We start from the raw sequence: 25,692 nt of genomic DNA on the forward strand, positions 1-25,692 counted from the left end.
ATCCTGATCAACAGACTCTACAACATTGGAATCCAGGGAGACGCCCTCCTACCTCACCGAAGGAACCCAGAGAATCCGTCTCCCACCGCTCACTACAGAACCCAAGAAGATCATCTGCAGCGTCCCCCAGGGATCTTCCCTCTGCCCCTCCTCTTCAACACCTGCATGAACCATCCCCGCCAACACCATCAGATCGCACAGACTCAACATCATCTCCTACGCCAACGACACCCAGCTCATTGTCTCGGTGTCCTAGGCCACCAGAGCCAACTTCCACAGATGTATGATGAACCTCGCCGACTGAATGAAGGACAACGGTCTCAAGCTAAACACGGACAAGATGGAAGTCCTCGTCTTTGGGAATAACACCTCGCCATGGAACGACACATGGGGGCTCGCAGAACTGGGTCCCCCCCTCACCACGACAGACCACGTCTGCAACCTCGGCTTCATCCTGGACAGCAAGCGATCTATGAAGAAACAGGTAAACATAGTCTCATTCCCCGGCTTTCACACCCTATGAATGCTCTGCAAGGTATTCAGGTGCCCCCCAGTCAACACCAGAAGGACCGTCACGAAGGCCCCCATCACCAGCAGGCTGGACCATGGGAACACACTTTACTTAGGAATCGCTGCACGCCTCCAGAAGAAACTACAGACAACACAAAACTTCCAGACTCATCCTCGACCTCCCCAGAAGGACCCACATCGCACCGCACCTCAAGAAGCTACACTGGCTCCCAATCTAAGATGCTGACCCACGCTTACAAAGGCCTGCACAACATAGGACCAGCTACATCAACAAACGCTTGACCTTCCACCAACCGACCAGACACCTATGATCTTGCTCCCTTTTCCTCGCAGACACACCCTGGATTCGCCGAGCGAGCAGCGGAGGACGCTCCTTCTCGCGCCTGGCAGCAAAGACATGGATCTCCCTTCCCCTGCACCCCAGGACCGCCTCATAGCGCCGGGGATTCAGGGAAGGACTCCAGACCTAGCTGTTTGAATGAAGATATCAGCATGCAGCACAAAACAACTCCAGCGCCTTGAGTCCCTTACGGGTGATTTGCAGCACTTTATAAATATTTGCTTGATTGAGTGTACTTAGTTATGGGGGCTTCATGCCAGCCCTCTTCCTCCGTTGATATGTTATGTTATTCACATTTTCTTCTGCCTGGAGTAAGCTTTAGGAGGTGTTTGTTCAACTTCTGTGCATTTCTGCTAATTATAATTGAAAAAAAACCCTTGTACTTTATTTTTCTAATTCGTTATGGGATTTTTATTGTTTTGCATTTCGACTTAACTTCTGTTTTAGTGCTGTATACATTTTTTAGACATTGCTGTAAGTTCAGCCTGTCTGCTCTGTGCTATGGCTACCAGGGGGAAAAACAGTAGGAACAAATGATGGAGGGAATGCTGAACAATCCAAATATTCACCCCCAGTAACAAAGATCTGGGTTTAACCCATCATTCTTTAGCTCACTTTGCCACCTCAGTCTGGACCAGCCATATGCAAATCAGTCTCGACCCTGTTCCTCATGGGAATAGTCCAGCCGAACTGCCAAGCCAGGTCCTCCCTGGACTGGAAACAAGCATCCTGGGACCGGATTCAGGGCATCACCCCTCATGAGACAGGTTAGCTTGATTCCAGTTGCAAAGTGAGCAAAGGACCCACGTCTGGGCAGACCCTTCCTACGTAGAGCGAGAAAACGCAGCAAAATGAACAAATGATTGATGGAATGCTGAACAATACATTCGCCCCTAGTCACAAAGATCGCGGTATAATCCATCATTCTTTAGCTCACTTCACCATCCCAGTTTGGACCTAGCCATGTGCAAATCAGTCTAACCCTGTGCCTCATGGGAACAGTCCAGCCGAACTGCCAAGCCAGGTCTTCCCTGGACCAGAAACAAGGATCCTGGGACGGGTTTGGACTGATTTTCATATGTCTGGGTCCTAACTGGGGTTGCGTGGTGAGCAAAAGAACGATGGATTTAACCCAGATCTGTGGCTGGGGGTGAATGCTTGCATTGTTCAGCATTCCGTCCCTCATTTGTTCCTCTTGCACCTGGCTTCTAGGGGGGGGGGCTCAGCGCAGATTAATTTAGTGACTTGGAGGGTTCACCCTGACAAGGGTGGTTGTGATTATTCCTTGAAGAGGGCCGTCACCCATCCCAAATAATAATCTAGGTTCCTATACCGCACCCCATAGATACTTTTGGGGTGTGTGTTGGCCCCAACAGGTGTCACCTCCTCTGTCCTTGGGATGTTTTATAGCTGTGACTGCCCATGTGACCTACATTTAAATAAACTCCTGTTCTTCACATGACATTGAAATCTGTCATACATAGTACCAAGAAAGGACAAATTATTCACTGTCCTCACCCATGGGCTTTATGGGTATGAGGGAAGGACATGGCTTCTCCTATCAGAGTGCAGGAGCACTCAGGCCTGAGACACCCTTGATCAACAACCGTATCCACACAGAGGTTACTGTGCAGCTCCCTCCGACTGCCAAAGAGCCGCAAGAGCAGGCAACGCGGTGTGTGTTTCAGGGGGAAGTGCCTTTGGGAGCTCTTTGCTGTTAGGTTGGGGTGGGCACACTGACTTGAAGGGGGAAATGTTTGGGTGGTGTGGATGTTTGGGTGGTTTGACAGCTTTCATGGTTTGAGGTTTCTTAAGAGGCATGATCAGTGCTTCCAACGTATGGATTTGTTTTCGGTGTGTGTTCTGTCAACAGGGTGGGAGTGTTGGATGGACATTGGGTTGGTCAGAGCATTAATTTGGAATGGTGTTGGCTTGAATTTGGTGGACGGTTGGATGACGCATTGGTCTGATTTAGACGTAGGTATGGATGGGTCATTGGCTTGGAAGTGGCTTGGCTGCTATGATGCCTGGTGATAGTTTGAGTGCCTTAGAGGTTTAGAAGTGTGTTGTGGTTACTATCCCTTTAATAGAACTTTACCAGCTCTGTCTTCTTGACATCATTATCAGAATGTTATGTTTTCACCTGAAGAGTCAGTTGCTGTAATCTCCTGTTGATGGTTGTACAATTAAAGCTCCTTCTACAACTTAACCTGCTTCAGAGCTTTTATCACTGGCGACGAGGATGGGATCCGAACCCACGCGTGCAAGAATAAAGAAGATGAGAGTCAAACTGTTAGTGGTAATAAAAAGAAAACTCCTGACTCAGTACATATGTTAGGAGAAGATGAATTCAGTGAATGTCTCGAAGAAGTGGCTAAAGTTAGTGTTGGGCCTAAAAGTAAATCTTCTCAAAGGAACTCAGTTTCCCAAAAGAGTTCCTTTGAAAATCGCCCTTCTTCCTCTAAAGATTCCTTTGTTCCTAAAGATTCTCGTCAACGTCCTTTCACCAACCAAAAAATGCGTTGTTTTAGATGTGGGAGTTTCTTTCATACTTCCAATTTCCTCAATGCTTTGCTAAAGATAGTGTTTGTAACAACTGTGGTATCAAAGGGCACTATGCACGTGTGTGTAGGTCCACTAAAAAGAGGGAAACCAATGAGCCTGTTTCTGACATTGTACGTACAGTTGTGATTTCTAGTGTTAGTAATGGAATGGTTGATTCAGAACACATTTTCATGCCATTCTGTGATATAGGAATTGACAAGTTTGTTTTCAAACTTATGGCAGACTCTGGATCCCCTTTTACCTTAATTGGAAACAAAATATGGGATGAAGTGGTGGGTTTAGAAAATGTTCAATTGTTACCTTCTGACATCTCTTCTTTGAGTTATAACAAATCTAAAATAGAGATACTGGGATATACTGTAGCTAATATTTCTTTCAAAGGTAAAAGTATTTCTGGCAAGGTTTATGTTGCCATCAGAGGTGACAATCTTCTTGGATGGCGACACCAGCATGATTTGGGGATTATCCTTAATCCAGGAGCTGAAGATCCAAAAAACCAAGTCATGTTGAAGGAAGATTTTCTTGCTGCTTCTCTACCTGTTGCTTTTCCTTCTCAAATAGATTCTGTGTGTGGGTCTGAAAAATATTTTGATGATTATCCAAAGGTTTTCTCGGACACCCTGGGATGTCTGAAAGGTTTTGAACACAGAATCATTCTCAAGAAATCTGCCAAACCGTGTGTGCACAAGGTGAGAAAGGTACCTAATATGATGCTTGAGCCGCTTAAGCTTGAAATTGAAAGATTGTTGAATTTGGGGGTGATTGAGGAGATTGAATCATCTGAATGGTTAAGTCCAGTGGTTCTAGCACCCAAGGATGGTGGGAAGTCAATTAGGATGTGTGTGGACTTGCGCGGACTCTGGGTAGATCGACAGCCTTTGCCCAACATAGCTGAGAGCATCAGCATTTTGAAAGGTGCAAGGGTATATAGTGTACTCGATCTCTCTTCGGCTTACCATCAAATTGTATTACATAAAGATTGCAGACATTTAACATCTTTTGTCACACCATTGGGTGCTTATCAATTTCTACGAATGCCATTTGGTTTAGCTTCAGCTGCTGCGTGTTTCCAAAGAGTAATGAAGATGGTTCTAGGCTGCCTTTCAAATGTCATGTTCTTTCAAGACGACATTTTGATATATGGAGTGGATGAGTGTGAACATGACATGGTATTGAGATCCGTTTTGAACAAGTTAGATGAGAGTGGACTTACTGTAAAGAAGGAAAAATGTCGTGTTGGTTTAAAATCTGTCACATATTTGGGACATGTTATTTCTGGAAGTGGGATCCAGCCCAAATTGGAGTTAGCTGAGAGCATTGTGAGGGCACCGACTCCTGTGGATAAAGATCAGGTCAAGTCATTTTTAGGCATGGCGGAATTTTATTCCAAGTTTGTCAAAGGTTTTGCCAGTCTGGTTGAGCCCATTAGGGCCCTCTTAAAGAAGGGTGTAAATTTTTCCTGGTCTGTTGATTGTGAAAAAGCTTTTGTATTGGTTAAAAAGAGATTGGTAAGATGCCTACTCTGGGCCATTTTGACTCAAAACTATTCTCACTGCTGATGCCAGCCTTAAGGGTTTAGGCGCTGTGCTTTCACAAGTTGTGAATGGTGAAGAGGTTGTTGTTGCCTTCGCATCTAGGGCCTTAGGAGAAGCTGAAATTAATTATTCTTGTATTGAGAGGGAAGCGTTGGCGGTATTTTGGTCAGTACACTTTAAATTTTACTTGTGGGGGATTCCGTTTGTTGTAAAATCTGATCATCGTCCCCTGGTTCAAATTTTTTCATGTCATCAAAGTGATCATATGACGCCTAGGTTGAAGAGATGGAGTGAAGGGTTGCAGGAATTCAACTTTAAGGTACAGTATATTCCTGGGTTGAACAATAAACCTGCTGATTGCCTTTCTCGTCTTCCCATTGAAAGGGACTGTGTCACAGAAGGTGTTTGTATAAATTGGGTTTTGGAGTCCAGCATTTCCAAGGAGGATTGGTCACAGAGTGTTGCAGATGATGTCACTTTTCAATTGCTTAAAAATGTTATCAGAGATGGATGGCCACATTATGATGCTCTTGAGAGTATGTTGAAGCCTTTTTGGACGGTAAGGGATGATTTAACTTTCATTCAAGATAATTTGATGAGAGGTGACAGAGTTGTACCTCCAGGTGATTTGAGGGAGAGAGTTATCAACCTAGCTCATGAAGGGCACTTGGGTAGAAATCTCACGAAAGCTCGCATTAGAGAGAGGTATTGGTGGCCCGGTATGGATCGCATGGTAGAGACTGACGTCAAAGATTGTCATTTGTGTGCTGTCAATGACAAATCACGCACTACTAGTCAATCTCCTTTGTCACCGGTTGAGGTTCCTGTTGCTGTGTGGACTAAATTGGGCCTGGACATTGCAGGTCCGTTTGAGCTTATGCCCTCGCATGAAAGATTTGTTGTGTTATTAGTTGACTATACTTCTAAATGGGTTGTTTCCAAATGCATGAGTGTTGTTAATTCTAGTACTGTGATTGAGTTTTTGAAGGTAGTATTTGTTTCAGAGGGTGTTCCAAAATTCCTGCTCACTGACAATGGAGTGCAATTCACCTCCAGAGAGATGGATGATTTCCTAAAAGATCTGGGGATTATTCATCAGAAAACAGCTCTTTACTCTCCACAAGCGAATGGTCTCACGGAGAGGATGAATAGAGTTGTAAAAAGTTGTGCGCAGAGGGCCCTGGAATCCAAAGTCTCTTTCAGCAGTGTCTTGAGGGAGACGTGGTGGGCACACCGCACGACTCCCAACGCTGTCATGCAGAGATCTCCTTTTGAGGCTTTGAGGGGTAGATTAGCTTGTTCTAAACTCAATCCCACTTGGCTTCCTGAGAAAAGTCGCGATGACAGTGTTGAGAGAGAAGTGAGAAGGAGGGAAGTGTTGACAAATTATCAGCAGAAATACAAACAACATTATGATGCTAAGAGGGTTGTCAAACTTAGGAAAGGGAATGTGGGTGACAGTGTTCTGGTGAAAAAATCCAAGTGTGGTCATAAAGGTGTTTCAAACTTCACCGGTCCCTTCACCATTGTTTCCATCAGAAAAAACGTTGTCACTTTGGACAATGGTTGCACTTGGAATATGTCTAGATTATCCAGGTGCGATGGTGTTAGGAATTATTCCAATACCAGTTCCAGTTCCTCCTGTAATCCCAGTGCTACTCCTTCTCCTTGTTATCAGAGTGTTGTTCCTAGGAGGTCTATACACCTTCCTCGGAAGTTCAATGATTATGTAATGTCTTAAGCCTTAGCTTATCCCTTGTCCTTGATTTTATGAAATGTTTTGCATTTACTTTTCTGTTCTTTCTTTTATATTGGTAAGGGGATGTGTTGTGGTTACTATCCCTTTAATAGAACTTTACCGGCTCTGTCTTCTTGACATCATTATCAGAATGTTATGTTTTCTCCTGAAGAGTCAGTTGCTGTGATCTCCTGTTGATGGTTGTACAATTAAAGCTCCTTCTACAACTTAACCTGCTTCAGAGCTTTTATCAAAGAGGTTTGGTTTCATTGGGGTAGAGGTACTGGCAGGGCACTGGTGTTGACTTGAAGTTAGTTTAGGTAGGATGGAATGTAGGCGGAGTGTCGATTTTGGAGGGAGATTGGTTAGGGCGAAGCAGCTTTGTGGGGAGGGTGTTTTTCTGTTCCGGAGCTTACTCTGGCTAGAGCAGAGGTGTGGCTAGAGTGCTTGTGTTGGCAGGAGGTTGGTATGGGTGGAGAGTTTGAAAGATTGTTGGGGGAAGTGTAGGATTTATTCAAGTGGTTACATCAGAATAGTAGTGTTGAGGCCTTTGGGTTGAGGGGGGGTTACTTGTGGGCATTGTTTTTCTTTGGTGTTGATCTGATTACGCTACAGCTTATTTGCCTCCATTTAAGGCCATATGTCAGGAGAGAGCTTTGCTTCTGGTGTTGGCTTGAGCTTGGTTTGGGTTTGTTGGAGTGTAAGTCTGGGCCTGGTGTTAGCCTGGTCTTGGCTTTGTTCCAACATTGCTTTCTGCCTGGTCTTGGTTTTTTTGTGGTGAAGGTTTTGCTCCGGAATTGTCTGGGTTGGATTGGTGTTGCTTAGCTGTGGTCTTGACTGTAAAATGGTGTTCTTTTGAGCCTGGCCTGGTTTTGAGGTGGACCTTAGGTCCTGGGGTTGGCTGTGGCCTGGTGGTGGCTTGGGCCATTGGTTTTGTTGAAGGGGAGCTGGGCTTTGTGTTGACTTGTGTGTACCATTTGCTTGATCCTGGGCTTAATATTTTTGGCCTTGACTTTTAGGTCAAGAGTTTACTTGGTTATGGCCTTTGTTCTGTTGGGGATTTTAGGTCAGGATGTTGGTTTGGGCCTGGTGGCTTTTTGCGGTAAGGGTTGGCTTGGACGCGACTTTGGCGTGGGCTATCACCTGATGTTGGTGAAAGCCGAGGATTGGCAGCGGCAAGGTATTAGTTTGGCTGTGGTGAAACTCTGCTCAGGGTGCTGGCTTGGGTTGGGTGATGCTGGTATCTCTCTCTCTCTGACCTTTTCCCTTCTCTCTCTTTGCAGACCCCACCAGAAGGCTCCTGAACCGCATGTTTCGCCAGCAGCGGGCGTCCGAGCGGAGGGTCGCCTCATTCTGTGAGGTGTCCCCCTTTAAGCCCCAGGCAGCCTTCCTGGATTGGGCCCTGTCTCTGACCCCAGAGCAGCAGAGCCCCCCAGACCTGGGTGGGGATTGGTACACCAGCATTCTGCAGGACCCCCAGAAGACCTTCAGCATCTCCAGCGTCCACAGGGGGGCGCCGGGACCTGAGGGCCAGCAGGAGCAGGCCAAGAGCACCATGGGTAAGCGTCCCCACAACACTCCTTGACAGGATTGGGGGGGAGAGCCAGAAGGAATTGACATTTTCACTTTTGCAGCATTCTTATAGGTTCACATGCTTTGCATACTTCTGCCATCTAGTGGTTGGTTGGGAAATGCATTTTATTTAATGACCCTTCTTTGTGTGTCAAGAATGAGAATCCTCAAGAGGCCTCAAGTGGCTCAATTGCCCGAAGCCCATACCTTAGCGCCTTATAGCGCCTCTTCAGTGTGGATCAAGACAGATGACTGTACTGCGGGGTCCCGATTCAGCGACTGGTGCTGGAAGAGATTGTAAAAGAGCATCTGATATACATGGTCGCTGTTTTGTGTTCCTAGAGCATCAAAAAGGCTCCTTTTCAGTTTTGTTCCTTCTGTCCAGAAACAGCCAGCAAGCACTGGGCATGTCATCAGTGTTTCATGACGTAGCTTGCAGTAATGTTCGACACAAAACACTTTGCAGAAGCATTAAGCACAGTTACTTGTGGGTTCTTCTAGCGCTTAAGAAAGTGCAAAGAAGCCGGAGTGCGAGTTCACTGCAGTAGGCGAGGCTGCGATTCAGATAGTTCCTTGATGCCAAAGACTCCTACTACATCGCCTCCGCGAAGGTTCCCTCGGCAGACCGGTGGGCGCCACTCCACTCTACGCCACTGCACTCCACTTATTTCCACTCTACACCACTCCACCTTATGCCACTCCTCTCTTAGCCTCTCTACCCCACACAACGGCACTCTTACCACTACACTCTAGATGATGACACTCCACTCTATGCCACTCCACGCCACACTACCCCGCTCTGTTCCCCACTCTATGCTACTCTGTTCTATCCCAGTCTACTCTAAGCAACTCCACTGTACGCCACTACACTTTACTCCACACCACTCTACACCATTCGATGCAATGCCGCTATACACCACTCCACTCTGCTCTATACCAATCAAATCTACATCACTCCATTCTGTGCCCTTCTATGCCACTCTGAAGTGCTCTACTCTTCGCCATTCCACGTTTTGCCACTCCACCCTACTCTCTGCCACCCTACTCTCCGCCACCCTACTCTCCGCCACCCTACTCTCTGCCACCCTACTCTCTGCCACCCTACTCTCTGCCACCCTACTCTCTGCCACCCTACTCTCTGCCACCCTACTCTCTGCCACCCTACTCTCCGCCACTCTACTCTCTGCTTCTCTACTCTCCGCCACCCTACTCTCCGACACTTCACTCTGACACTCCACTTTATGCCACTCTACTCTCCGCCACTCTACTCTCCGCCACCCTACTCTCTGCCACCCTACTCTCTGCCACCCTACTCTCTGCCACCCTACTCTCTGCCACCCTACTCTCCGACACTCTACTCTCCGACACCCTACTCTCCGCCACTCTACTCTCCGCCACTTCACTCTGACACTCCACTTTATGCCACTCTACTCCATGCCACTAGATCTAGGCCACTCCACTCCGACACCCTGCTCTCCGACACCCTGCTCTCCGACACTCTTTTTTGGGATTATGGTTGTCTTACATTATACAAAGCTCCTTGGTGATTCCACCGACCTTAGAAAACAACCTCCCTAACGCCCTGCGTGAACCGTGGAGAAGCGCTCCGAATGTTGGACCTTAATGTGGACACTGAGCGCTGCCTTTTCGTCGGCTTATCAGGGAAAAGTTCATCTCTTGGCCGTGATGTTGGCTGCTTGGTTTGAAGTGATTAGCAGGGGGATTGAAGACCGTACCCAGTAAAAGGAGGTCCCGGCCTCACTCAAGGACCAGAGTGCCACCCTCCTGGGACCTTAGACCTCAGCAGCTTTGAGGGACCAGCCGTGCCCCAGTGGAGAGCTGTGCTGGTTGAGCAGAATCCTGCCCTGCAATGCAGAATAGTCTCTCTCCTTAGGGCTACAAGTTAGGCTGTCAGTGTATCTCAGTTAGCCAATGACAAATGTGGTGTTTTGAGGTCATAAATTGAAATCTCTGTAGGGCAGATTCATCCATTCATTCTTCGGTGTACCATAAATCCATATTTCCTCCTCTATCCTTCAGCATCCAAATAACTGACTAACCTATCCACCACTTAAAATGTACTTGCATGTTTCACTATACTGATTCAACACTAATCCTCTATGGGTCCCGGAGTAGCGTGCTGCTTGCCAAAAATGTGCTTTGACGCCTCGTCAGGGGTAGTAAGCGCTATACAAATGTAGTTACAATACAATACAATAAATCCTGTAATAGTGACATCTGTTATTTACAGCACTTAGAAACTGCATAAGTGAGTTATGGAAATATATTATCGTTATTATTATAATCAGTCTGCGGCTTGTACCCAGCAGTCCTTGTGTCCAGAGCCCTCCGAGTGCCGGGTGTGGAGTGTTGCGGCACAAACACAGAGTTCTCACTGTGGTGCTGCGCGGGCGCCATTCAGGGCCTATTCTGGTGACAGCACCTGGTGTGGTGAGGGATAGCGACCACCAGCCGTGAGGCCAGACCAGGTCCTTCGTGCTATCGACTGCCCCCCGCCGAGCCTGAAGAACCCCTGATGACCTGAGGCCAGAGACGAAGGCAGCCACAGGTCACCAGAAGAAACCGAACCATGACCAGGTGCACCCAGGAGGCTGCAGGCTCCCTATGTCCCTCAGTGACGTCAAGGCGGGCTCTGTGCACCGGTGGACAGCATACATCTTCACCTGCTGTTCATCTGAGTAATAAAAGTGACCCTTACTTCATATCCTTTATGGAAACTTGTATTTCTTTTACAAATTTGAACTGCATATGAGTACGTGATCTGCGTTCTAAGCATCCTACTGTAGACAATGAAGGTGTAACCTAATGAAGGTGTAACCTAATGAAGGTGTAACCTAATGAACGTGTAACCTCATGAAGGTGTAACCTAATGAAGGTGTAACCCAATGAAGGTGTAACCTCCTACGGTAACATCTGAGGAGGGTGTATGTTATGAAGGTGTAACCTAAAGCGGTAACATCTGTGGAGGGTATTGTGAACTTCCTGCTTCTTTCAAGATTCTTGGATACATTTGTGCTTTTTAAATTTTATTTCATTAATGCTTTATTGGAGTTAAGTATTTTCATACTTTTGTACCATTGAAACTGCACATAAGATTCATGTAATTCAAAATCAGGAATAAAAAATAGTAATAATTTACAACATTAGGCTACAAGCGTTTTAAAAACATGCAGGTGATCCAGCTCATTCATCGTAGTCAATGATTTCTTAACAATAACACCGCAAAACTGTACCTTTTTCCAGCGGTTAGACACCTATACCAAGGCATGAAGCACTATATAAGTATAAAAGCAAGTGCATATAAATGAAGAGTTGTCTCCTGCACATACCTTTCCTGTAAGGGGAACGTTTCCAGGGGTCGGTGGTATCCAGAGGTCTCAGCTCTTGTTCCCTGATACACCCATAACCATTTCTAACATGGGCTGAGGCAGCATCCTAGTATCCCTGAGTCACAGTGGGTTGGTAACCCTCCCCTGAGATCACCCTACAGTTACAATGTAGAACAAACAGATCTTGCTCTACATTTCTGTTCGTTGCTGCACATTGGAATTAGTGTGTAAACTGTTCTTTAGACGCTACTGAAACAGCATGGATCTAATAATTTTACAATAATCCATTATAGAAACAAGAGGCCCCACCAAATTCGAGCTCCAGCAGACATGGTAGGTGGACTTAATCAACTCCAGTAATTGTCAAAGTAATTCACATTTTAGTAAACCCAGCCTTCCTTCAGGTTCTGGGGTGGAAGTGGGGGCACACATTTGCCGCCTTTAAAAGTAGAGATAAATCTTCTTAGAAAGCTGAGACCCGCTGCGCGTAAACAGAAATGTCTTTAAGATGTACTTGAGAAAACAACACTGGGTGTGGGCTTCCCACAGTAAGGCCACGCCTCATCAATACAACTAAACGTAAGGGTTCGAAACGCGTAGACCATTCTACAACACCATAAGACTGCCAAATTTAAACTATTCTTTTTTAGAATTTATAAAAATAAGCTGATTTGTTTTTCTAGAGCTGTTGTCTATGGTGCTCTCTTCCCTCATTTATTTGTATTCAAATAATTAGTTTGTGACATTACAATTATATATATATAGTCCTGAGTGTGTGCTGTGTATGAGAGAGTGAGTTATGATTGCAAATGTTGATCAACTAGGTATGATAGTATGCTTTTTCACTAATTGTTGTGCTATCAATGTTTGTTTTAAGAAAATGTCATTTTTATGAATATTGTTCCCTGTATTGTTTGTGTTCTAAATTGTGTTGAATCTTTGGTAAACTTTGAACCAACTAATTATTTTCAAAATTTTTTTTTGATAAATTAAAGAGATTTAATCTGTGAACTGTGTCACTGTCCTGCGCTTAGTTTAATTCTTTGCGCGTAGGAAACTTTAGTGAAATAGAGGTCTCAGTATTGGCTTTCTGGTTGTTTGGTTTTAAGATGTACTTAGCAGCTAGGTGTATGGGAGTGTATATTACAGACGTGTTTCCATATTGATCAAGATTAGTTGAGTTCATATCTTATGTAGGTTAAGATTGCTTTATGTTAGGTGCCCCTAAGTGACCACAGTCCGGTACCTTCAGTGTTGTTACACTCACCATCAATTTATTCTCAAGATTGTGAGTGGATGATCTGTTGAGTGATCGCTGAGGGCGTTAGGAGTTTAGATGAAAACATGACCATGTCTTAATCAATATATTGGGATCTGCCCTGCGAAAGAGGACATCCATGAGCAGTCTGCGAGCCCTAATCCGCATCCGAGGCATACACACGCAATGGGGCCTGAGAGAGTGCAAAGCCTTGTTTAAGTCCAGACAAGGTTTCAGATCTAGGCGTGACGTCCCCATGGTACTCGTTGGAGCTTGGACCCTACTCTTGGGATGGAAAGCTTTGAGTAAATTCAGCAATGCAGGACCAATGTAGACCCTGCCGGTCCACCCGGCTGCACTGAAGTTCACAAAACAGCAATTCTGCCAACGACCTTTAGCAAACAGCGCAGAACTCCCACACAGAGCACAACATCTTTGGTGTGAGGACCCTGCTAGAAACCTGGCTGGTTTCCTATGGAATCACACCTTGCTGGAAACTCTGGATACAAGAATGCAAATATGCGGTGATTGCTAGCGCAAGAGACGTCAGTTATTTATGTAAGAATATACCATTATATACCTCCCGTGCTTCTTGTAGGACATCCACTGCGACTTGAACGAATAAAACAAGGACAGTTGCCCAAAAAGTAGGATTGAGTTTGAAGCCTGCGATTGCAGCCCGTTTAGGACCAGGACAGGAGTACTGATTGATTTTGCCATCCATCGCTGTCGCACTAGCCCTGGCGACCTATTCCGCAGAGGTAAAGCTGAGGCCGGTTAGTGGCCGAGCCTGCCTCGCCCTCTTTGGTATTTAACACTGTGTTATGGAGAAACTGCTTCAACTCATACTCTGTGAGCAGTATCCATAGTAAGTCAACAGTGGAAGGTGCTAGAAGTGATACCTCTGGCAGGAGATTGATTTGTACTGTTTGTTAATAATATGTTATACTGTATTTTGGATCCAGGTGTCACATCACCTCCCTTTGTAATCCTCCTCTGCTCAACTCTAGCCACCTCAGGAGACTCATGAGCTATGGGAGCCCCCGGACGGTGATCATTCTGGTTCACCGCGGGCAATGTCGGGGGCTTCCTTCAACCAACAAGCTCTGGAGTAAAAGCCAGACCGCAAGCAGGAGTGGCGTTATGTCTGTATGTCCACAACCTTCACATCCCCATGTACTTCTTCACTTTTACTTCGGCTTGTCTTCTCTTTACCCCCTGTCTTTAGCATTGAAATGACCTTTACTTCGTCTCACCTTCACTTTGCGTCTAGTGGCCACTAAAGCAAAGGTTGCTGCAAGACAACAGACCATTCCAGCATTGCAGGCAAAGGACCTTGTAGGACAGCTCAGCATGGAGATGCAGGCAAAGCAAGTCATAAGAAGCTGCTTCTCGCAGGAAGGTGCAAGGGAGCTACTGCCTGCAGCGGTGCTGACAAAGGAAGCTGCAAAACAGCTGCTTCTCCTAGTGATGCGGACAAATGATGCAATGCTGCTTCTCCTAGTGATGCTGACAAACGATGCAATGCTCCTTCTCCTAGTGATGCGGACAAACGATGCAATGCTGCTTCTCCTAGTGATGCGGACAAACGATGCAATGCTGCTTCTCCTAGTGATGCGGACAAACGATGCAACGCTGCTTCTCCTAGTGATGCGGACAAACGATGCAATGCTGCTTCTCCTAGTGATGCTGACAAACGATGCAATGCTGCTTCTCCTAGTGATGCGGACAAACGATGCAATGCTGCTTCTCCTAGTGATGCGGACAAACGATGCAATGCTGCTTCTCCTAGTGATGCAGACAAACGATGCAATGCTGCTTCTCCTAGTGATGCGGACAAATGATGCAATGCTGCTTCTCCTAGTGATGCTGACAAACGATGCAATGCTGCTTCTCCTAGTGATGCGGACAAATGATGCAATGCTGCTTCTCCTAGTGATGCGGACAAATGATGCAATGCTGCTTCTCCTAGTGATGCTGACAAACGATGCAATGCTGCTTCTCCTAGTGATGCGGACAAATGATGCAATGCTGCTTCTCCTAGTGATGCGGACAAATGATGCAATGCTGCTTCTAGTGATGCTGACAAACGATGCAATGCTGCTTCTCCTAGTGATGCTGACAAACGATGCAATGCTGCTTCTCCTAGTGATACTGACAAACGATGCAATGCTGCTTCTCCTAGTGATGCGGACAAATGATGCAATGCTGCTTCTCCTAGTGATGCTGACAAACGATGCAATGCTGCTTCTCCTAGTGATGCGGACAAATGATGCAATGCTGCTTCTCCTAGTGATGCTGACAACCGATGCAATGCTGCTTCTCCTAGTGATGCTGACAAACGATGCAATGCTGCTTCTCCTAGTGATGCGGACAAATGATGCAATGCTGCTTCTCCTAGTGATGCTGACAAACGATGCAATGCTGCTTCTCCTAGTGATGCGGACAAATGATGCAATGCTGCTTCTTGCAGAGATGCTGACAAATGATGCAATGCTGCTTCTCCTAGTGATGCGGACAAATGATGCAATGCTGCTTCTCCTAGTGATGCTGACAAACGATGCAATGCTGCTTCTTGCAGAGAAGCTGACAAAAGAAACCACAAGATGGCTGTTACACGCAACGCTTCTGCTGAAGGAAGGCACAAGACGGCTGCTTCTTGCCGTGATCAATCAATCAATCAATCACAGACATTTATATAGCGCACTACTTACCCGGAGGGTCTCAAGGCGCTAGGGGGGGGGGAGGGGGGAGTGCTGCTACTGCTCGAATAGCCAGGTCTTGAGCTTCTTCCTGAAGGAGAGGTGGTCTTGGGTCAAGCGCAGATCGGTCGGGAGGGAGTTCCAGGTCTTGGCGGCCAGGTAGGAGAAGGACCTTCCTCCTGTTGTCGTTCTTCGGATGCGGGGGACGGCGGCGAGGGCGTGGCTGGCTGATCGGAGATGTCGTTTGGGAGCGTAGAAGTTGATGCGGTTGTTGAGGTAGCTCGGGCCTTGATCGTGTAGGGCTTTGTGTGTGTGGGTGAGGAGGCGGAAGGTGATTCTTTTGTTGACGGGGAGCCAATGCAGGTCTCTCAGATGTCCGGAGATGTGGCTGTGTCGTGGGATGTCAAGGATCAGTCTGGCTGAGGCGTTCTGGATCCGCTGGAGTCTCTTCTGGAGCTTGGCGGTGGTTCCGGCGTAGAGGGCGTTGCCGTAGTCCAGTCGGCTGGTGACGAGGGCCTGGGTGACCGTCTTCCTGGTCTCGGTGGGGATCCACCGGAAGATCTTCCGTAGCATGCGCAGGATGTTGAAGCATGACGAGGAGACGGCGTTGACTTGTCTGGTCATGGTGAGGAAGGAGTCCAAGATGAAGCCCAGGTTGCGTGCGTGGTCTGTCGGTTTGGGTGCGCTGCCCAGGGCGGGGGGCCACCAGGAGTCGTCCCAGGCGGAGGGTGAGGAACCCAGGATGAGGACTTCCGTCTTGTCTGAGTTCAGTTTCAGGCGGCTGGTCGTCATCCACTCGGCTACGTCTTTCATCCCTTCGTGAAGGTTGGCTCTGGCGGCGGCGGGGTCGTTGGTCAGGGAGAGGATCAGCTGGGTGTCGTCAGCGTAGGAGATGATGTTGAGGTTGTGTTGGCATGCGATGGCCGCGAGGGGGCTCATGTAGACGTTGAAGAGGGTGGGGCTCAGCGAGGATCCTTGAGGGACGCCGCAGATGACTTCGGTGGCCTCTGACTTGTACGGTGGTAGACGGACTCTCTGTGTTCTTCCGTCGAGGAAGGAGATGATCCATTCCAGTGCCTTCTCCTGGATTCCGATGTTGCTGAGGCGCTGCACTAGGGTGCGGTGGCAGACAGTGTCGAATGCCGTGGAGAGGTCTAGGAGGATGAGGGCCGCTGTTTCTCCGTTGTCCATCAGGGCTCGGATGTCATCGGTGGCAGCGATGAGGGCGGTCTCGGTGCTGTGGTTGGCTTGGAAGCCAGACTGTGAGGGGTCGAGGGATCCATTCGTCTCGAGGAAGGCGGCCAGCTGCTTGTTGACGGTCTTCTCGATGACTTTGGCTGGGAACGGGAGGAGCGAGATGGGGCGGTAATTCTTGAGTTCGGTGGGGTCCGCTGTAGGTTTCTTTAGTAGGGCGCTGAGTTCGGCGTGCTTCCAGCTCTCCGGGAAGGTGGCGGTGTCGAAGGAGGTGTTGATGATGTCCCGCAGGTGGGGTGCGATGACCGCGTCGGCCTTGTTGAAGACGTGGTGAGGGCAGGGGTCGGTCGGAGATCCGGAGTGGATGGAGTTCATCATGCGGATGGTGTCTTCGGTGCTGATCGGAGTCCAGGCGCGGAGGGTGGTGGTGGGGGGCGGTGGTTCGGTTGTGGCGTGCGTCGGTTGAGTGCAGAAGCTGTTGTGTATGTCCGCGATCTTGTTGTGGAAGTAGGAGGCGAGGGAATTGCAGAGGTCTTGCGATGGGGTGATGTCATTGTTTCCGGCGTTGGGGTTGGAGAGCTCTTTGACGATGTTGAAGAGTTCCTTGCAATTGTGTGCGTTGTTGTCCAGCCGGTCCTTGAAAGCAGTTTTCTCAGTGGCGCGGATCAGTTGGTGGTGCTTCCGGGTGGCAAGCTTGAGGGCGGTCATGTTGTCCGGTGTTGGTTCCCTTCTCCAGGCTTTCTCGAGGGCTCGGCAGTTCTTCTTGGAGCTCTTGAGTTCGTCGGTGAACCATGGGGCCTTCTTGCTGCCATGTCTGCTAGGCGGGGTCCTCAGTGGGGCGAGTTCGTCCGCGCAGTTGTTGATCCACTTCGTGAGGTTGTCGGCGGCCTGGCTGGGGTTCGCTGAGTTGGCGGGGGGGTGCTGGCTCAGGGAAGCGGCGAGCTGGTCGGCTGTGATCTTGTTCCAGCTTCTTCGAGCAACCGGTTGCTGGTGGTGGTGGATAGTCGTGATCGTCGTGATGCGGACTAATGAAGTTATGAGATGGCTGTTTTGTAAAGAGATGTGGACAAAGTAGATGCAAGGGGGCTGTTTCTTGCAGTGAAGCTAACAAAGAAGCTCATCATGTGGCTGCGCCCATGGCGAAGCGGGGTAAAGAACCTATAACTATCCTCACTGCAGAACTCGGGGACCAATACATACCTGTGTCTAAAACTCTATCCGACTGGACCATTAAAGATCATAAGAGGAGACACCGCTCCCATCAATGGTGGAATGCTTCATCAGTGGTGTGCTACTCACCCAGGTAGGCCACTGCCACCATGGCGGGCTCAACCGAATCCTATATAATTCTCTGGACAAATGTGGTGGACTAGTATAGTCTAAAAATTATATCCTAAATTCCTGTACTTGACGGGGAACCATACCATGATTAAAAATAAATCATTGGGATGCCAAGTTGAAATCCAATGGTTCCTGCATCTCTAATTTGCCAACATGTTTCAGTCGAATTAAAGAAATGCCCTATTGGTCACTTGGTCTTCTTCAGGCTTCCTAGACCTCCCTACCTACCCTTGTTTTTAACAGTGCATCCTAATGTAGTAAAAAGAGGTCTACCTGGTCCCTCCAACCCAACCCAACCATCTCACTCTAACCAGTAATAAAGTGAGCATCAAAACTTTAAATAAGCTCAAGTGTTTTTTACCAGAGGATTACCTGCATTCTCCGACCAGAATCATACTGCCCGCGAGAGGGGCTTTTGCACACTCAGAACACCGCTCACTTGGTGGTATCGCAGTCTACATGTTATAATTATGACTGATAACCAATGACTTTGATACAATGTAGAACCTTATTAGAGGAAATTTACACGCTCTGCTCATCGCCAGAATGACAGAAAAGTAGCATCTCTTCACCAACATTCTAACTTGAGCTTCAAGACCGCTGGAGGACACCACAACAGGAAGGGCGAGGCAGAAGATACCAAATGGACAATATATACATATGTCGTTATCTAATATATATATATATATATATATATGTGTGTGTGTGAAAATAAACAGTGGTAATTAACTTAATAAATGGAAATTACTCCGCTGCTCTAAGGCTCGAACAACCCCATTTCTAGAGCTGGTTTTAATGCATAGAAGTTGAACAGATCAAGACAATGCCCCTTGCTCTTAGTTGGTGGGTGCTCAATGCCTAACTGCCCAAGGTTTCCTGCTGTATCCACTGCCATAAGCCAAATGGCGTTCTACACCCCATAATCTGCTGGGAGCCGACACAGCAAGCACGCCCCTGGAAGCTCTCAGACTGCCGCTGGGTCCTCACAGTGCCAATGCCCTAAACATAACACCATCACAGTCTCAGCACCAAATGGTAGCTCCCATGCCATGGTAGAGCGACCCACTACAATGCCCTAAGCCACTCATTTCCTGATGGATAGCTGTGGCCCCTGCCGGCGACCCTCTCAACTCAATGGACACTGACCCGCTCACAGAGCGCTGTCGACCTGTGCTGCACTTTTCTTTCTTGAGCAAGCGAAAGTCTCTATGGTGTGCCCCAGTCAGTCTGCCCATACACCGTACTCTTTAAATGTGGCTAAGCAGACTCTGGCAATTAGGAAATCAAAGCAAGGACAGCAACAACTACCCATATGAGGCTGGATCAGGACTTCCAGAGCAACAGAGGGTTCTTTTGCGGTGCACTACAGGTGATGTCACTTCCGGTACACGGCAGCTTTGTTAGGGTGTCTCGACGATCTTTTCTGGGCAGATTATGTTTTTTAACCAATCGGAGGGCTTAATGAGAAGTACCGCCCCTTAGACTGTCAATCTGTTTAAAACCTGCTTTCAGATAGCCAGCTCTCATCTGGTTAAAAAAACGTTTGCAATGCCATAGGGCTCGCATTTACGCAGGTTTAAGATATTTGCATTGTAAATGACAATGTGTTTTATTTATGTTTTAAAAACATAAATAAAAGGCATTGTCATTTACAATGCCAAAAGCTTAACCTCTTTGGTGCTCATGGCGAGGCCAGCTCGTCATGAGTCACAATGGAGCTGTGCTCGTGACAAGCTGGTCTCGTCATAGCGACGCCGCTACGCCCACGCACGATTCATTCCCCGCCTGTGTGAGTGAATTAATCAGTGGGCGGGGTCATGACGAGACCAGCTCCTCTTGAGCACTGCTCCATCGTGACTCCTGACGAGCTGGGCTCGTCACGAGCACCGCGGCGCCATGCTCACCCCCATTTCCCCACCCCGCACCGTGGGGGAATTACCCCTGCAGGGACGGGGTTAAACTTGCGTAAATGCAAGACCTATCACATTGTAGGTATCACGGACAGCGGGAGGGAGAGCGGGGTATTTAAAAAGGCACGGACAATGGGAGGGAGGGCTGGTACGGGTATTAAAGAAGGTACGGACAGAGTGCGGGAGGGCGGGGGTTTAAGAAGGCACAGACAACTTCGGGGTAAAAAAGGCATGGAGGGCAGGGGGGTTGGTGGTACAGAAGGCACGGAGGGCGGGTGGAAGGGCAGGGTTATAAAGAAGGCACCATGGACGGAATGTAATCAAGGCACATCATGCCTGCAGAAATAGAAACACGATTAAGAAAATAGTGCTCAAAGACTAAATAACAGGTACCGTGTAACAATCGAAGTAAAAGGGCCAGTCGCCATGGGAGGTGACGAATGAAGAGGAGGCGATGCCAAGGAGGGACAAACAAGCCTATTTACGAATCAGAAGCCAGCATTTAGGAAGGACAACTTACACAAACCAATGGGAAATATTTGTGGAGAGTGAGCAGGGCTTCTATTACCTACTCCTCTACACCAATACTCCCAGAGCAGTGCATGCGCCCTGACTCTAGGCTCGACCTAAAAACTCGAAACCACATTGCCGGCTCCTGCACAGCCCATTGGGTCGCTTGCAGGGAGTCGGTTTGGGACTTGGAGCTCCCCCCGCTGGCCAAAATAAAAATTAAAGATGTGGGTATCCCTGCTGGGCACCAGGAAGGTATGTTTTAACTGACATTTTCACATAACTATAACATTCCTTACCTTTTGGGTTTTTCAGGGACATCTATAGATTTATTTCTAAAGAGAGAGACGTAGACAGACACCCTTTTCTTTTTTATCCTTTAAGGGATTAATTTCGAGAACAGTGATATGGATTTTTTAGGCCATTAAAATGAAAATACACATAGGCAGAGGTTAAATGTTTTCTCAAATCTTTTTTTCCTCTTGTGTATCTTCCCAACCCACCTTATTATGGCTATTATTTTGAGTCATTTATCAATGAGCTGTATTGAATTGCTGAAGAAATCACCAATAGATAACTATTACATATCAATAGAAGAGGCATGTGGTAGTGAACAGAGGGCGTTTGTAGTGTCTCCTGGACTGCACAGACAGGAGGTGTTTCTGTATTTTAATGGGTGTCTCTCTTTGCTCCTATCCCTAGTGGCTCTGAATGTCTTCACAAAGACCCCTAAGCTTGAGGCCCGGCTGGGCTCCAAGGTAGTGCTGGACTGCGGCTTCTCGGCGCTGAAGGACGACCGCTTCTCGGTTGAGTGGCGGTACCAGTTCCAGGGTTCAGGACACGTGGTGTACGCCTACGACGGAGTGACGGACCGCATCCTTGTCGCACAGAAAGGGGCTGAGATCTTCTTCCAGGAAATGCACAGCCATGGGAACGCCTCGCTTCTGCTGCGCGATGTGAGCGTCCAGCATGAGGGCACCTACCTCTGCATCGTGTACACCCCGTACCTCCATGTGCAGCAGGCTGTGGAGCTGCGGATCGCTGGTAAGAGACTGCAGAAGGGCTCTGCAAACAATAAGCCATGAGTAGGCCCTGCGTGAGTCTTAGCTCAGTGGAGGCCAGGCCTGTGCAAAGCCCGTTACCCAGAAACCTGCAGATTCCACAGAGGACATGCGCGTAACCCCATCTTCCAAGTATTGGAGCTTGTGCCCCTCCTGTGACAGCAGATCTCTGAATCAAGGATAGTTCTTAGTGGTGGAAATGTGCGCCATTTTAGATCTGAAGATTGCAGGTTGAAGAATAAGACACATCCCACTGTATGGAGATAGAAGCTGTGATCAACTCGTGGTACAAGTGGGAACAAATCTAGGGGGACAGGTGAGGTGAACTCTAGACCAGGTAGAGAATTAAATTGAATAAAGGCATTTATATAGGGCACAGCTACTCAGAAGAGTGTCCCACTCCCCACGCATCAAAAGCCCCCTGGAATAGACCCCCCACACCAACTACAATTGCAGAAAAGAAAAGGGAAGAGGGGAAAACAGAGAGCTGAGAGCAACTCACATTATTGATTAAAAAGCAGAGTTTTGAGAAGCCTCCTGAATGTTGGTAAATCTGTCGCCGCTCGCAATGAAGCGGGAAGCGCATTCCAGGCCTGAGCACCGAGGAATCCAAACGAGGATCCCCCAGCCTGGGCGCGAGAAACTCTAGGGACCGTAGCCAGATTCAACGAGGAGGACCTCAGAGTTCTGAAAGGGACATAGTGGGCAATCCTTCTGCAAAGGTACCTGGCCCCCTTTCCATGAAACTGAAAAGAGACTGCATCTTTTATGTGTTTGCTCATTACCACCCTATCCTTCTGTCCCCTAGAGCCACCCCGGGTGACCCTCCACCCAGACCCCCTCTACGTGGTGCCGGGCCGCGACCAGGTCCTGGAGTGCGAGGCTGCGTCCTACTACCCGTTGGATGTGACGGTGGAGTGGCTACGGCGGAATGGTTCGGCGGCCGAGGTGGAGTATCTGACAGGGTCCTGGCAATCCAACCACCGCGCCAGCCCCGACGGCACCTTCACCCTCAGCAGCTATGTGCGGGTGTGGGGGGACCCCAAGGAGCACGGGGCCCAGTACACCTGCTATGTCAGCCACCCGGCACTCAAGACTGGCACCAAGAGGAGTCTGCGACTAAGTGTGGCAGGTAAAGTGAGGAGGATGCTAAGGGTGTGTGTGTGCAGTTCTGCTATCTTGCATGTGTGTATGTGTAAAAGGGAAGGGGGACAACTTGGTGCACAGTGAATATTGGGGTTCTGGGGGCTCTTATTTTCCCACTGAAGATAATTGGTAATTTCTCACGGTGATGGGCATTGGGGGGAGGTTGTTCATCTTCCCAGGGTCTGTAGTTCGCTTCATTCACCAGATCGAGGCGCAGGGGTTTGAAGTTAATGGTGGTTTGGTATCATGAATCTGTTCTAGATCCACATGCTGTGCATTATTTCACCGTCTGGGGGTTCGGCTTAGAACAGCATCTATATAAACGTTATGCTGGGCCTCGACCATAGGTGGAGTCCACAGGATTCATGGTAATGTTGCAGGGCTACCACTTTTATAGAGTTTATTCAAGTTGGGACACAAAATGTAACCACTTTCCAAAAAACTTTAAAATTCATGCTTTCAAAGTCAAAAACTACAGCCAGGGGCAGTCCACAGGAAATCTGGAAATGCTGAAAATTAACTTTGGCCATATGCAGCTCTGCACAGACCTTGGGCATTTAGGGACACAGGGAGTAAATAATGACTCTGGTTAAAGAGTAATTTTTTAATGTGTTTTGGATTTTGATTATGAGCAGAAGCCATTTGTGTTCTGCCTGCATTGTCACCAGTGATGTCTACGCTTTAAGAGGGTGACATTTGTGTCTTCCGCGGAGTGTAGATTAAACTCGGTGCAAGGGCTGCAGTGTTCTCAATATAATTCCATTTAGAATGCACAAATAAAAACCCTGGGCTGCCATGTGATGCCGCAGGGAGTCTGAATTTGGACAAGTGCAGCTGATCCGCTATTTGTAGGTTTCAGCGCTGAAGGTTCAGACATTGAATGGTCATAACTAGACCGGGTGAGAATTCTCAAAGTCCAGTTTGAGGCACTGCAGGTTAGGTGGTGTCATGGAAAGTTAAGAAAACTTATGCAACGGCTCCTGATCAGTGAATAACTTGTGGTTCCAGTGCCTCAAACTGCAAAGTCATATTTTGACCCCCCCCCCCCCCACCAAACAATAATGTTTAACTAAGTCAACCCACGTTGACAAAGAAAATGTAATGTTTACGTAGGCTAGAGATGAAAACACGTCAGTATTGAAACACATCAAAGAACATGCCAAAGGGGCAAAGTATGTCAGCCAAGCCGCTCCAAAGAAGGGCGGTCCGCCTTCATCCAGAACCAAGTACCTTCTCTGCTGAAAAGTCCATGTTTGTCAGCATCTGGCATCGGCATCAAAATAGAATGCAAGACTTTTTGACCCCATACAGCTTTGTTATAAACACAGACGGTCGTTGCAAAAAAGAAATCCCTTTTTTTGGCTCAGTTCATGAATATATAATTACAAAGCACCCAAGCCCTAAAAGACCAGCAGAACCCTTTACTACTGCTGGTCATCCGACGGTATCTGTTCACACGCCACAATACCCAGAAGAAGGGGCCCATCTCTAATAGGAGGAGTCACAACACACATCAAAAGATTGCAGACAACTTGTGAGAAACTCAGGACAGACTCTCTCTGTCACGAGCAGGGGATGTATCGTACTCGTTTCCTTTAATCAAACAGAATTTCACCACAGCAAGCAGTGCTAGACCCCTGGGTCATGAGCAGGAGATGTATCGTACTCGTTCCATCCTATCAGACACTCTCACCACAGCATGCGGTGCTAGACCTCTGGGTCACGAGCAGGAGATGTAATGTACTCGTTCGCTCCCGTCAGACGGAATCTCACCACAGCACGTGGTACTAGACCTCTAGGTCACGAGCACAAGATTCATCGTACTCGTTCCATCCTATCAGACACTCTCACCACAGCACGCGATGCTAGACCTCTAGGTCACGAGCACAAGATTCATCGTACTTGTTCCATCCTATCAGACACTCTCACCACAGCACCCGGTGCAAGACCTCTGGGTCACGAACAGGAGATGTATCATACTCGTTCCATCCTATCAGACACTCTCACCACAGCATGCGGTGCTAGACCTCTGGGTCACGAGCAGGAGATGTATCTGGACTCTCTTCAGAACGGTCGCTCACCCTCGCTCCTCCTCACTCACAGCTGCATCACTCCACGCTATCGCGTTGCTGATATCGTCAATTTCGTGCTCTGGGTAACATCCAACTGTAGCGCTGTTTTACACAGAATTATAGCGCTGTGTATCTTCCAATTGTAGCGCTGTTTGACATAGAATTGTAGCGCCCTGTAGCATCCATTTGAGGCGCTGTCTTACATAGAATTGCAACGCTGTGTATCATCCTATTGTAGCGCCGTTTTTACATAGAATAGTAGCGCTGTGTAGCCTTCAATTATAGCGCTGTGTAACATTCAAATTTAGCGCGGTTTAGCAGTGAATTGTAGCGCCGCAGCTTTGATTGATTTCATCAGCGCGACCTCGCTCAGGCAGCTGCGCTCATTTCTCCAGTGTTTTTGTTTATGTACTGATTTCAAAGAACTCGCATTTGTGCATTTGTTGTCCCTGTCTGGCTTTCCCCTTTGACCCTCCATTTTGTTGTTGGGATCCCCTGACCCGCCCCTCACCCACACTACCGCCTCCCTGCTGCCCCTCCCACGCTCCGCCCCCTCCACTGTCCATTTATGTCAGATGGCCCCACGCGCAGCGTCCACGCGCTACGGCCACGCCGAAGGTGCGCCAAAGGTAAGCCCGTCTGCGCCTGGACCGCGCCCAGCGCCAGAGCCCCTGGTCCTCGTAAAGTCCACCCCTCCCGCATTACTTACGATGCCTCCACCCTCCTAGCCCTCAACCCCGGCCGCTCCCTCAGCTGCGTCCAGGCCGCTCCTGGACACACCCATGGACCCTTTTCCTGCTACTCCTGCAAGTTCGACGGCACCAACAACAACTCCTCATCTACAAACTCTCAACAGATATCCGATCC

The 25,692-nt window shown here is 48.1% G+C and overlaps 1 protein-coding gene across 3 annotated transcripts in view; it reads left to right on the top strand.

The window, feature by feature from the left end:
• Positions 1-25,692, top strand: part of LOC147662869 (tapasin-like) — a 102,669-nt gene that overhangs the window by 25,472 nt on the left and 51,505 nt on the right. For all 3 annotated transcript variants that reach the window (XM_086950837.1, XM_086950836.1, XM_086950838.1), the window contains exons 4-6: positions 7,993-8,268; positions 21,249-21,590; positions 22,416-22,739. In XM_086950837.1, the coding sequence (XP_086806963.1) occupies positions 7,993-8,268; positions 21,249-21,590; positions 22,416-22,739 (942 nt within the window). The remainder of the gene's footprint in view (positions 1-7,992; positions 8,269-21,248; positions 21,591-22,415; positions 22,740-25,692) is intronic.

Source organism: Lissotriton vulgaris, unplaced genomic scaffold (assembly GCF_964263255.1).
Source record: "Lissotriton vulgaris unplaced genomic scaffold, aLisVul1.2 SCAFFOLD_1959, whole genome shotgun sequence".
NCBI lineage: Eukaryota > Metazoa > Chordata > Amphibia > Caudata > Salamandridae > Lissotriton > Lissotriton vulgaris.